The 13,271-nt window shown below is 43.3% G+C and overlaps 1 protein-coding gene across 5 annotated transcripts; it reads left to right on the plus strand.

Moving 5' to 3' along the window:
- Positions 1-1,038: 1,038 nt before the first annotated feature.
- Side-iii (sidestep III) lies at positions 1,039-12,760 on the plus strand. 5 transcript variants are annotated; one of them, XM_076428076.1, is made up of 14 exons: positions 1,039-2,475; positions 4,944-5,076; positions 5,154-5,362; positions 5,898-6,008; positions 6,203-6,406; positions 6,737-6,882; positions 6,938-7,103; positions 8,221-8,351; positions 8,570-8,729; positions 9,425-9,721; positions 10,308-10,628; positions 11,485-11,775; positions 11,833-11,954; positions 12,349-12,760. In XM_076428076.1, exons 1-14 carry the CDS (start codon positions 2,304-2,306, stop codon positions 12,460-12,462), a joined length of 2,577 nt encoding a protein of 858 aa, XP_076284191.1. In that variant the 5' UTR covers positions 1,039-2,303; the 3' UTR covers positions 12,463-12,760. The 5 variants fall into 5 exon arrangements, with proteins under 5 accessions (XP_076284191.1, XP_076284193.1, XP_076284194.1 ...); XM_076428078.1 differs by having other exon boundaries at positions 11,845-11,954; XM_076428079.1 differs by having other exon boundaries at positions 6,953-7,103.
- The last annotated feature ends 511 nt before the right edge of the window (positions 12,761-13,271 follow it).

Raw genomic sequence — 13,271 nt, forward strand, 5'->3', positions numbered from 1 at the left:
CCAGAGTTATGAGAAACTGGGGAACAGACGAAGGTTAAGCACGTCCACCTGCAAATCAAACAACTTTTCCTATCCCAATTTCTCGAAGCAACCAACGACAAACGCTACAACTACCGAGCAATTAAAATGACCTTTCTGTAATCGCCAAAAAGTATTATTCGAAGTCGAAACAAACAAATAAAACTGAACAAAAATAAACGGTTAAATGGGTCATTTCGTTAACTCTAGAAGCGAACATGAAAAAGAAAGAGCTGAGACGAAAACATTTTCTATCGAAATTTTGAAAAACACCGATTACCATTGCCAACAAAAATGTAAATATAAAAAAATTCTCTATAATCCTCCTTGCAATCCCACAAAAAATGACCCAATATAAAACTGTAAATGCGTCATTTCAATAAGCTTCCCCAGAATCGAAGATGGAAATCCAAGAGCAGCCTGCATCAAGGTGAAACATACCCACCTGCAAATAAAATAAATAAAATACTCCAATGTTACAAAATAACAGTCAAATAAACGTAAAATTTGACCAACAGAAACAGTCGCTCTAAAATCGTTCTCGCAGCCCCACTAAAAATACGCCAAAATAAAATTCTAAATGGGTCATTTAGACGAGGAGCCCGAGAATCGAACATGGAAAACAAAGAGCAGACGAAGGTTAAGCAGGCCTGGCAGCAAACGGAACGGCTTTTCACGCGTCGTTCCGGAGATCCATCTTCCAAAACAGCTAGGCCAGGTTCTCCAGAAAGGAGTAACGACGGTACTCTCGATTCTTCGGGATCGGCGGGTAAACCGTGATAGTCAGGTCAAAGAGGATTTTCACCTGCGTTGGAAGATAGTTTAATAGTTTGCGTCTCGCGACCCCTAACAGTGAATAGCAGCGTCGAGGTGCTTGGAGTGGGACAGAGAGGGACGGAGCGGGATCCCTCTCTCCCTCTCTCCCTCTTTCGAGAGAAAGAGGATCGGGAGAAGAGAGGGACAGGTAGCAGGGGTTGGAGGGAGAAACGAGGAACCCCGAAGGGGCGTCGGGACGTGGTGAACGGTTCGTCGTGAAGGTTCGTCGCAGTTCGCGGGTGGTCGCGTGTGTGCGTTGCGCCGAGCACGCTCTCGCCGCCGCGCGGGGGCTATATATTGTGCGGGAATCGAGAGCGTCGAAACACGAACCGAGATCAGACTGACTTTACGAAAATCGATCGGCGCTCATCGTCGTCGGGTTAGCGACGCCTGCAAACCAGCGTGTGTCCATTCGGGAGCGCGGTTCACGGCAGAAACGACCGCCGGCGGCCGGTCTCTCACCCTCGGGGCTTTCTCTCTCTCTCTCTATCTCTTCATCTATCTCTGTCGGGTACACGCACACACCACACATTCTCCTTTCTCCTCCAAATGTCGAGGGTGGCCTGGTGTCCCCCGAAGCACAGGAACGTTCCTCCTTGCCCTGGCTCGAGCGTAAGCTCTCGTTGGTGCCTCGGTCGCGAGAAGGTGATCGAGTAGTGAGCAGGTTCGTTCGTTTCGTTGGTTGTCGGTGTGCGTGGGTGCGTGAGAGTGACTAGATTCGGATCCGGTTCCGAGAAAGGAAAAGGCCTGGCAAACGTTAAACGGAAAGTGAAAATAGTCGTGCAGAGGACGCAGGTCCGTTTCCGCGGCGTCGAAGCTCTGAAAGAATGGTGGCTCGTTCGACGTCCTCGATGAAGCACGAGGCACCCCTAACCGTGTCCTGCCCGTGATCGCCATTGAGGAACAGGCGCTTAGCCAGCCCGAGAACGGCCGCCTCGACGGATAATCGGAACGGGGGACTACTATGCACATGACCCAGTAACTGCTCGAGGAACGTTCCCCCTCGGGCAACCGCGTTTTCTCCTGGCCCCGTAAGTAGAATAAATCGAAATCGAGCGAAGGCACGCTCCTCGGACTCGAAGGCTAGCATAGCAGCACCGTGCTAGGCTAGGCAGGCGAGAGAGAACGGGGAATCGAAATTGATTCGGCCGGAGGTCGGTTCGCAAAGGACCCGTCGTGGTGATCGGTTCTCTAGAACGGGGTCCTCGATGCAGGATCGTGAGGAAGCGGGCAGCAGCGGTTCGCTCGAAACGTTCTTTCTGCGCCGGATTAATCGGTGAGCGTGTCCTGCGCCCTTTCCCTTGCCCCTCAAGGGGGTATCCTACAGAGGACATCGCACGAGGAAGCGGTGGGAGGAGGAGGTGGGGGAGGAGGTGGAGGAAGAGGAGAAGGAGGAGGAGGACGTCTACCTCTTGACGTGGAATGATAATAAAGGAGAGCCACAGGACAGGCCGGCGCGGGGCGACATTATGCAAGCAGTGGATTTGAACGGAACGAACTCACCCCTCAGACCATCCCCCTTTGGGATGGCAATTGGGGCGCTCGCCGGGGTCGCGATCAAGCTCGTCATCAGCGGGTACATACTCGCTGTGGTCGTCTACGTGAACGCCACCGGCAACTGGGACAAGGACGATGACTTGGGTACGTTGGTCCCTGCTAGACGATCATCCCTCCCCAATACCCGCTAAAATCATTCCTGGCAAGTAGCTTGTGCACGCCGCGCGGTCAGACACGTGTCTCGAACTGCACGCTCGAACAAGTCTGACCAGCAGCGAGTAATTACAGAGAGAAAGGGCTAATTATCGAGTAGCCTCGCTGCACGACCCTTGTCTGACCTAACGCGAGCCCTGTCTACTCCGTGAAACAGCACGTTGGATTCGTGCGCTTGTGCCCATCGTCGCATCCCTTACCTTCTTTCGGGATGGTGCGATGGATGTATGTTCGACTGGGACAGTATTTTTTCAGTAGATTGAGAAGGGCTCTGGTCGGACACGTGTTCGACTGTGGAAACGTTACACGCTTGAACGTATGACGTCAGCACTCTGCAAATAGCAAACGCCAAGTAATTATTGACTACCTTGCCTCCGAGGGATGCCCGACTAAAGGTTAACTCTGTTTGCCTTCATGAATGAAAAATATTCCGTCGGATGGAGCGCGATTTTTAGACTGCGGATCTTTATACATCTATAGCGTCTGCAGATTTCTAGAGCGCGAGGACACAATCAATGTCAATACCACTAGCTGCGTTTCGATCTTATTCCTCTGACGAGAAGGCTTTTAATAAATACAATTTGTTGTAACAGAAATTCGCAGGATAGGTATATACACATTCATGAAAGATAATGTCTTCCCGAGAAAAAAGATTGAAAATTATGAAAAATATTCCGTCGGACGGTGCGCGATTTTTAGACCGCGAATCATTGTGCATCTATAGCGTCTGCAGATTTCTAGCGCTCGAGGAAACAATCAATGTCAATACCACTAGCTGCGTTTCGATTTTATTCCTCTCACGAGGAGGCTTTTCGTAGATACAATTTGTTGTAACAGAAATTCGCAGGATAGGTGCATTCACGAAAGATACCGTCTTCCCGGGAAATAAAAGATAGAAAATTCTGGTCAGGCACGATTGTACCTATCAAGAAAATGCCATCGGTTGAACGGAACGCAAACAATGCGTAATAGAAACTAATGCTCGGACAGTCACTTTAGCGTGCTTGTACGTCGGTCTGAGCAACGGCAGACCTTATCTACTGAGGGGAACGCGGATGCTAGTCGGGTCGAGGGGAATTAATCGTTTGTTGTTAAGTATTTCGTGTTCCTGGTGATCACACACGTGCCTGACAAATGATACACCCTTTCTACTCGAGTAGATACGGACCTACACGAAGCAGAGCCCCGTAGAATCAACATCAACGCACACATTACGTCGTAAGTAGTTTGCACACGAATTGGTCAGACACCTGACCGAATGTAACCACACTGGTACCGCTGAAACGGATCGACGTTTCTACATGCGATCTTGATATTTATTGGGGGTGAGGTAATTGGTCTTGTGTACACATGTCCGACCAAACGCACGACTCCGCTACTTAAATAACTACGAACCTAAGTAGGTCAGCGGATAATTAGAAATTGAAGAACGATCGGAAGGCAAATCCTAAATATTCCTCGGAAATTGTTACCCAGATTCCTTGGAGTACCTCGCGGAAATACTAGGACGCGGTCTGTTCAAGCACATGCAACATCTATTTAAATAGACAACGACATAGTTGCATCGGCAAGCATTCGACGATCGAAATGCATTCTAACGGCGGTACTGGCCGACCAGTTACAGCGAACCATCTTGGATATTTCATTTCACCCGTAGAATTCGCAAAAAGTCTTTCGTGAGCAATTAGCAAACACTGAATGAATTATGTTTTCCGTTCGAATCGATGAAATACTGCACCGCTCCATTTTGCGCTCGATTCGTTCAAACTAATCGTGAAACAAACCAAACTGTGCCCGATTTCGCTTTCTACACGGTTTTCCATGGAAATGGAAATTCGCATGAGGCTACGCAGTCTAATTGTTACATTACCTTCGTCAATTTTTTACTAGAAATTTTGAATTTCTCCGGCACTTCTGCTTTGTGAATTTTTTCTCATTGCACATATTTAAAAAGGATGTAAACCACAGTATTTTGTCTGTTATCACAATTGCAATTTTCAAAGTAAACTTATTGTTCTAACTTTTCAAAAAATATCCAAGCCTTACGGTCCGATACTGAAAACAGTTATTGTCCTCTTAAATATCTGAATATTACTGTGATTCACTATGCACATGTTTTGCATGATTCAGGAGTCACCTACTTAAACCAAACGTACATTAACAATTCCAAGTAAATGTATTCATAGAATATTCCGCGGAAGTCTGCCACCTCGGGGAGTAGCTACTGCAATTTTGCTACTATATGCTACTACAAGCATCTGCTAAACAAGTTCGCGAAGTTCCATAAAGCTGTGTTTTATAGTTCACTAAAAAAAAAAAAGAAAAGAACAATTCCTAAAGTGTGTTCGCATTTTTTAGGTGAAATTATCCTTTGCCACCACGAGTTTCTCTGTTTCCAGTCGCAACATTCGAAGTCAGTGCCGTTCTGGGGCGTAACGCTAGTTTGCCTTGTGACATTGAACCGTCCACGCGAGAGGATCGCGTATACATGGTGCTTTGGTTCCGCGATGACGCGGTGAAACCGATCTACAGGTAAATCACGAGTCACGGGGACGGTCGGTGGATCCCTGTCGGGGACAATGAATATTGAAAGGTCGACTGGTTTTCAGCTTCGACGTGCGGGGAAGGGCGTTCGACAAAGCCCTGAACTGGTCGGACAGCACCGTGGTCGGGCCGAGGGCTTACTTCGTGACCGGCACGAAACCGGCTGCCCTTTCTCTGGAAGCGGTTCAACTAGAAGACGAAGGGATCTATCGGTGTAGGGTGGACTTCAAGAACTCGCCGACCAAGAACTTTCAAGTGAATCTCACTGTGATCGGTATCGGAACTTTGTCTCACCACTTGCACCCTTAAGGGGTTACATACACTTGGAAACATTTGCATATTAAATTTCGAAGGATCAATACACGAAAGAGTAACATTTGCAGTGTGCTCAGTAATTTTTCAAGTGAAAACTTCTTTACTAGACTCACTGAACCAGTCTCATCCGTCACGCTCCGAGGTGAAACGCTTTACGGGTAAACTCGGGGACCCGAGTTTAGTGAGCGAGAAACAGACAGGTGTGCAATCGCCATAGAAGTTTTTAACAAAACATCCATTTATAACGAATATACAATCAATGTATGTTGTATGAATGTAAATGTAGCAGCGTGTGCACTACACCTTGTGTCTCTGTGAACTTTAGATGGATTTAATGACCATTTTTACAGGATATTCTTTTGATGATACACTTTCAGAAAAAAGCATTTCGTTAACTTACACAATCACAAGTGTATATAACCCTTCAAGAGCGATCATTTGTTTGTAAGATTGAAAGCGACCGACGTTTCATTCGAACTCGAATTGTTTTGCAGTTCCGCCGCACCAGCTTTTAATTTACAACAGTTTCGGGGTGGAGGTGGAGAGCACAGCGGGACCGTTCCCAGTCGGCGTCGAGTTCGAACTGTCTTGCGAAGTCAGAGGAGGTGATCTGTCATCCATTTTTTTCCCCAATTTGATTTGTTATGGTTCAATTCGACAGGTTCATTTGTTTTCTTCGTCAAACGACTGAATACCTGTAACGCGTACAAGTTTCTCTGTGGGAGAAAGAGATGACGTTTAGATGATATTTTTGTACGAGACGGTTTCACCGGTGTTTCAACGAAATCATCGTATTCAGGGAAACCAACGCCAGTGGTCAGTTGGTTGGTCAACGAGAAAGAAGTGGACGGCAGACTGAAGGAAACCGGACAGAACATAGTGGTCAGTAAATTGAGGATACCTCAGCTGAGGAGGGAGCACAGGAACACCACGTACAAATGCAGGGCTTCGAACACGAATCATATACCTCCATTGGAGAAAACGATCCTCTTGGACGTCTATCGTAAGTGCAGAGAACCTCTAATCGAATGGTTAACATTAAACCTACATGCGTTGCCTTACAAAGATGGTATCATCGAATTAATATAGATTTTCTATGATTTTTATTATAATATGTGCTTGGAGACAAAAATGTGTACATATAATCATTCCCAGTGTGAGCTCCATTATAATTTCAGTAATCGTCAAATAAAAAACCAGAAACCGGTCATTTGACCGGCGGTGGTAGGTTTAGTGTTAATGTAACGAATGCTGGCTCGCAGAAAATAAAAAAAGAATAGTAAACGGTCGATAATAATGTAAAGATATCTGTAAAAAGAACTAATGATTTCAGTAAAACCATTGTCGGTGAAGATCCAATCGAAACCGACGATCCTCGAGACGGAGAAGGACTACTCGATCACCTGCGAGACCACGGGATCGCATCCTCGAGCTCGGATCACCTGGTTGGAGGGGAATACCGTTTACCAGAAGGGCAAAGTAAATAATCCGACGACGCAAAAACATGGAATATTTTCTGACTTCCTGAAATAAGACGATGCCCGCGCAGGTACTCGACGGTGGTAACATGACGGTGGTTCTGAGCACGTTGATCATCTCGCCGGTTTCGGACGACCACGGGAAGATCCTGAAATGTCGAGGGGAGAATCCAGCACTGCCAGACGCGTACTTAGAAGACTCCTTTCCATTAAATGTAGTTTGTGAGTAACATTAATTAATTCGATCTTCATAAATGAAGTGTACTTCCGTCCGACTTGGCCGTGTCTAATAGCAAACAATGTTTGAAGCGGTCGTGTTTCACTTCTGTGCTGTAATGTGTTTAATATTTTGCTGTCATTAACACTAGGTTTACGGGACCGGACAAAATGATGGGTTCCAATATTTTTTAATTTATTTCTTTGGGTATCCAGGGTGTCCCACATAACAGTTATCACGATTTTTCAAGTACTTGCGATAATCTGACAAAAAAATATTTTCAACAAAAGTTGATCAGTCTTCGATTGGCTATACATTGCAATAAAAAAAAGGTCGAAATTTTTCTATTTTTTTAGTATTGTCAAGGCCACCTTAATTTTTTTTTAAATGGAATGAGGTATTTTTTGATACATCAATCGATGCAGCTGGACATTCGTTATAAAAAAGTACGAACCTATGTATGTCGAAAAGTTAGTAGTTCAGGAGATATTTCAATTTAAATAACTCTAAAACACCATTACTGTCGTACTAACACGTTAGCCGTTTACTTACTTGTGAAATATCTCCTGAACTACTAATAAAATGTTATGTGGGACACCCTGTATATCATTTAAAAAAGTGTCTAAAAAGTTCGATAGACACATTCCAGATATTTTTATAAAGTAATGTAAAATAGTCTTTTTGCGCTTCGTAAACCTAGTGCTAAAAAGCTTTGAAAGCATTCTCGTTTTGAGGATGGAGACAGTTCGATAAGAATTTATGATTGTATAATAGGGAAAACCATGGCAAGTTGATATAGATTGATATAATGCAATTATCTGGACACTGTGTATATTTGGCACAACTATGGCTAGATTGAGGTTTGTTAGTTAACCGTTCCTCACGATGGAATTCAGGTCTTTGCTCAGGTCAAAATATATTAATCAAAAATAGAGATGTATTAAATAAACAGTTCATAATTTATTTTGTCCATAGAAAGGTTTATAGAATATATTTTATAATACTTCTTTTTACGTAATCAATTCAAACAAAAATTGTAGAAATGTATCCTTGCCCCGGTCTCTCCCATAGCTTCGAGCTAGGTCATAATTGGAACTCGTTCTAACTGCGTTTGATGCTTAGTTCCACCGAAAGTACAATTACACCTGGGTAGCACACTGAATGCGGAGAAAATCAAAGAAGGGGATGACGTCTACTTCGAGTGCAAGGTCCGGGCTAACCCGGAACACCATAAAATCACATGGAGACATAACGTGAGCAGGCATACAATCGCTGGGACAAATCTATTGACTTTCCCGAAAGTTCTCATGGGAAAATCGAGAGATTAATCGAAGCAGTTCGATACACAACGTTGTTAATATCTTGTCAACTCGGTATTTTTAGGAGAGTCACTCTATTTGTTTCACCGAGAGCGTGTAGACAACTGATTACGGATTGAAAGGTCAGTGTTTAATATAGGTAATGTTCGCAGGACGGCGTGTTGACGCAAAACTATTCGGCTGGAATAATCATGAGCACTCAGAGCCTGGTGCTGCAGAAGATCGGTCGGGACAATGCGGGCAACTATACTTGCCGCGCGAGCAACGATCGCGGAGAGACGACGAGTCCTGCGGTTACTCTTCGTGTACAGTGTGAGTATCTGAATCCTTTCACTAATTAAACTACTAATTAACCCCTCAAGTGATCCACGAAAATCAAGAAAGTAGTCGAAAATATCCATATTGTTGGTAAATGTAATTTATAACATTTTTAGGTATTAAACATTTGCATGCGTTACGTATCTCTCCTAAGAATCTTGGAAAAATAGTCAAATTGACATTGATGAAGTTTAAGCTGTTTCTATCTTTTGGGGATAATTATAGTTGCCCCAGTTCGCTACCAGCAGAATACCAACTTCGTTAGTCATCGTCTTATTGAAGAAATACAAAAATTAGTCGAATTAGAGGAAACATTCGAAAGTAATGCGATGAACTTTAAGCTATTTCTACATTTCTAGAACAATTACATTAGGTCGTTGCATATGAAATGTTCGATTTCAGGATGCAAATATTACGGGGTTTTAGAAATCAGAAATGAAGGTGACAGTCTCATGAATGAAGAATGTAAACAACCGAAAAATTCCATTTTTACAGCGGAGTTCACCTTAATCGATACCGTTATGAATCGGATATTTCGTATGCAACAACATTGTCTCAGTGTGCAAAGCAAAAGAGGTTCTGCTTCGTAGACTAGCTACTTCTTTGTTCATTAGTTGATCAAGTCGATATAAAGTTGATCGAATTAGGAGAATGGTCCGAAAGTAATACGATGAAATTTACGATTATAGTTGCCCCTGTGTGCAAGGCAAAAGAGGTGGCGATAATCGGCGCCTCGTTGGAGGAGTCTGTGAAAGTCCGTTGCGAGGTGGACGCAGATCCAAACGAGGTGGAGTTCGTCTGGGAGTTCAATAACAGTGGAGAGAACTTCGAGGTTGCGCCGGCGAAGTTCGACGGCAATAATGGGACAATGAGCGAGTTAGTGTACACGCCGGTGTCTGAGAGGGACTACGGTGCTCTAACTTGTTGGGGTAGAAACATGATCGGGAAGCAGGAAGCGCCTTGCATCTACCAGATCATTCCTGCAGGTAAGCGAAAAGGAATGCAACTCTTCCATTTACATTTAGAGGATATTCGCACAAATTCATCGATAAACCGTGAAAAGTATTAGTACAAGATTTCGGTTTTCGTCGGAATCGTTCATGCATAATCTTCGCGCAATTGTTTGTTCGATATCGATGTGTATAAATAGCCAACTTCATTATCGACTGGTAGTATACCTCGTACGTCGTGTGTAAATAAAAGAGAATTGGAAAGACCAAAACTTTTGCGTACACCTGATAAAAACAAAGATCAGTTTGGTGAAATTTTCGAGAATTTCAATGATGTTCAAAGTAAACCAATCATTAATCAACGAATCTGATACATTCGTACATCTGATACATCGTCGTACTTTAAATAAGCAGGTAATTTTGCTTGTAAATCAAAAACACATGTTGCTAGTTAGTGATTGTGAAATAGAAATGGACGGGTTATCTGAAAGATAGCAACAAGTTGTTACAAATATTTTATAAATTGATTCAAATGTTCTCTTGAAAATACGACAGAACTTTCCCTCCAATCTAATACTTGGGATGGTTTTAATAATCGTTTGGAATCGCACCGTTTGCGCAGTGAAACCGAGCCCGCTGAACAACTGCACGATAAAGGCATCGTTGAATCAAAGTTCCGAGATCCTGGAAGTGGAGTGCGTGCCAGGATACGACGGTGGCCTCCGGCAAGAGTTCCGATTAGAGGCTTATGAGGTTGCGACAGGGAATCTAAGGGTGAACGCGTCCAGCATATCCGCGGATGTACCATTATTTCGCATCGCCGTGGCGGACCTACTTCCGGCCACTCATTTTTACCTGGTCACGTATGCCGTGAACGCTAAAGGAAAGAGCGAAGTCAGTCTGCTGGAGGACATCACGCTGAGGGATTCGGAGAAGCATACAGGTAACCCTAACTGTTCAACAGCATACTCTATTCTCATAAAATATAATCCCACCACCCTTATAATCAACATCACGATAGTCTCGCATATTTCCGTTCAAACGAGATGGGAAAATGTGAACTTAATAATTATTGTTAAATGACAAAAAATGCAGAAACACATTATTAGATCTATTTCTTATAAAAATGAGTGCACAACTTTTCCATGTAAACCGTTCCTCTAGCTGCAATAGTTCCCGAGATACTCAATAAAATACACTATCGCTCAAAAGTATCCGGACATTTGCGAAATGTGTAATAGCAACGTATAAAAGCTACTTAAGCATCTAAAATAGTGACTAAAATCGATCTTTATTAATTTTAAGTTAAAAACTACCTATGTGGAAACTTACCAATAGTAGACTAAGATTAAATACGAGATTCGTCGACGTATCCACCGCGATTAGATATTTGCGCTTGCTTGCACTAATCGCAGCAATCTTTCTATTAGTATATTTGTATCGAAAAATTCTCTGAATTCGCTCTGCACCTTAGAAATGAAACAAAGTGAAACTTGAAATCCTTTCAAGCACCGAGACTGTTCCTCTAGACTTCGTATTTCTGGATAGAAATTATATTATTGCATTTTCATTAGATATAATTTGTACATAAAACTAAATTCTATTGTGCTATGATACCACAATATACATAATAATAATAATTAAAAGTGACAAAATTGTTCCAAATATTTTTCCTACTAACTTAAACTACGTTTTCTAGAGAAAAAGGAAGTGTCCGGATACTATTGAGCGGTTGTGTATGTCTGTGACCCCCAACTTCGTGTCAAAGAGTCGACCAAGACAATCGTTTCTGCTTATAGACAACGGGATCAGTATGCTGCCCCTCATTCTACTTCTGATCGGTTGTTTAATGGCGTTCGTCGTCACCGTGGTCTCGGTGATGCTGATGATGTACCGACGACGAGGCACCACTTCCCCGGTGCACATCGAGCCATACATGAAACAGCCGATCATTACACCGCCGGATTCGAGGAACAATTCGATGCTCGACGTCACTCACGGCGATCACACCTACTTCGTCGAGTACACGTTGAAACAGGTGACGGATTACGCGCTCAACAACCAACCGGACATCATCCAGTCGCCCCAAGGTATACATTTACACTGTCGCCCTGTTACGCTGACCAACTAATATTGACTAATGCTAGTAGTCGTTTCAGATCAGGAAAAGATCAAACGGGAACCACAGCTGTTTCTACCAGTGAGACCGGACACGCTGTTTGCGCCGTACGACATCCACAAACAGGGACTTCAGACAAACAGATGCAGCGTGAGTTCTACATTCAGAATCTGCTGCTAACAACGGCAATGTTTATTTTTATTTGCGTTAGATTCAAGCAAATCAGGAAAGGGAATCGGAGTAAATTAATTTTATCGAAGGGCTAAGGGTTAATTGTTTTAAAGATGGTGATTTAAATTTTTTTAAAGCGGTAGCAATTTTAACGTGATTTACTAATTTTCGGGGGGGGGGGGATTATATTATTTCTAAAAAAGCTTTATGCTCCTTTTTTTGGTAAGTTTCCGATAAGAACAGTAACACCATTTCAAAGAACTATAGTTTCAAGGGTTGCAACTGATGATCTTACTAGGAGCAGCAACAATTTTTCGAAAGTGTTGAAGGCCAATGCACCGATGTGTGACACTCTCCGAATTTCTGATTTCAGTTGAACCCATTCTCCGCGAAATCCTGGGAGCCCATCAGCTTCAAAACTGACCGTAATTTGATGAAGGAGATCATAATCGCCAACTCTATACCAGGTCCAGAAAGTTGCGTGTAAAAAGAGCCGCACGCGTAATGAAAGAACACGAGAAAACATATCAGAAGGACCGATCTCGAAGCCTAAAAACAATCGTACGTTAATCGTCGCCGGTGCAAGGTGAACGGGAAGAACTTAACGAACTGCAACTGGTCCTATCCGACCGGGTTTCCTTGTCCGAACGAGATCCCGCGATCGGTGACGCTACGGATTACCGGCAACGACCTAGGAATCATCAAGGCGACTAGTTGCATACTAACTAAACGCTACACATGGTGTATTATTCCAAGTTTAATATATTTTGTGTCAAGTCTTAGAACGTTCACTCATTTCGATTGTCAAACGTCCCCTTAGCTTTCTTCCGAATCATTTGAACGAGCACGATCGACATTACGTTGACTAGACTCTGCGGATTTGATGCACTTACAGAAACAATAAGGTGAAATACAAAACAGTAAAACGCAAGGAGAATTTAAGGATGCTGTCGCTTAAAAAAAGGAGTAGATTTCTATTGAACAAGTTTGTACTCCTCATTATCATATTTAATTAGATGTATTTGTTTCAAATATAAGATTATAAATAGCATATTATCGCTAGCATTGAAGTGAACATCGAAAATGGGTGAAAAGGGCGGGAGGATATTGTGTGAGACTACTTCTGAGGAGCGTATGGAAGTTAAAATAACGCGTGTTTAGCATGTGTGTATCGAAAGGTCGTGACGCAAGGCTGACCTTTGTTGCAGAAGTATCCGCGAATCAAGAAGAAATGCATTGCGAACAGAATCGCAACGATTACAACGATTAGAAGGATTATATAGCACAAGCGTCGAC

This window comes from Lasioglossum baleicum, chromosome 7, assembly GCF_051020765.1.
Source record: "Lasioglossum baleicum chromosome 7, iyLasBale1, whole genome shotgun sequence".
In the NCBI taxonomy this organism is placed as follows: domain Eukaryota; kingdom Metazoa; phylum Arthropoda; class Insecta; order Hymenoptera; family Halictidae; genus Lasioglossum; species Lasioglossum baleicum.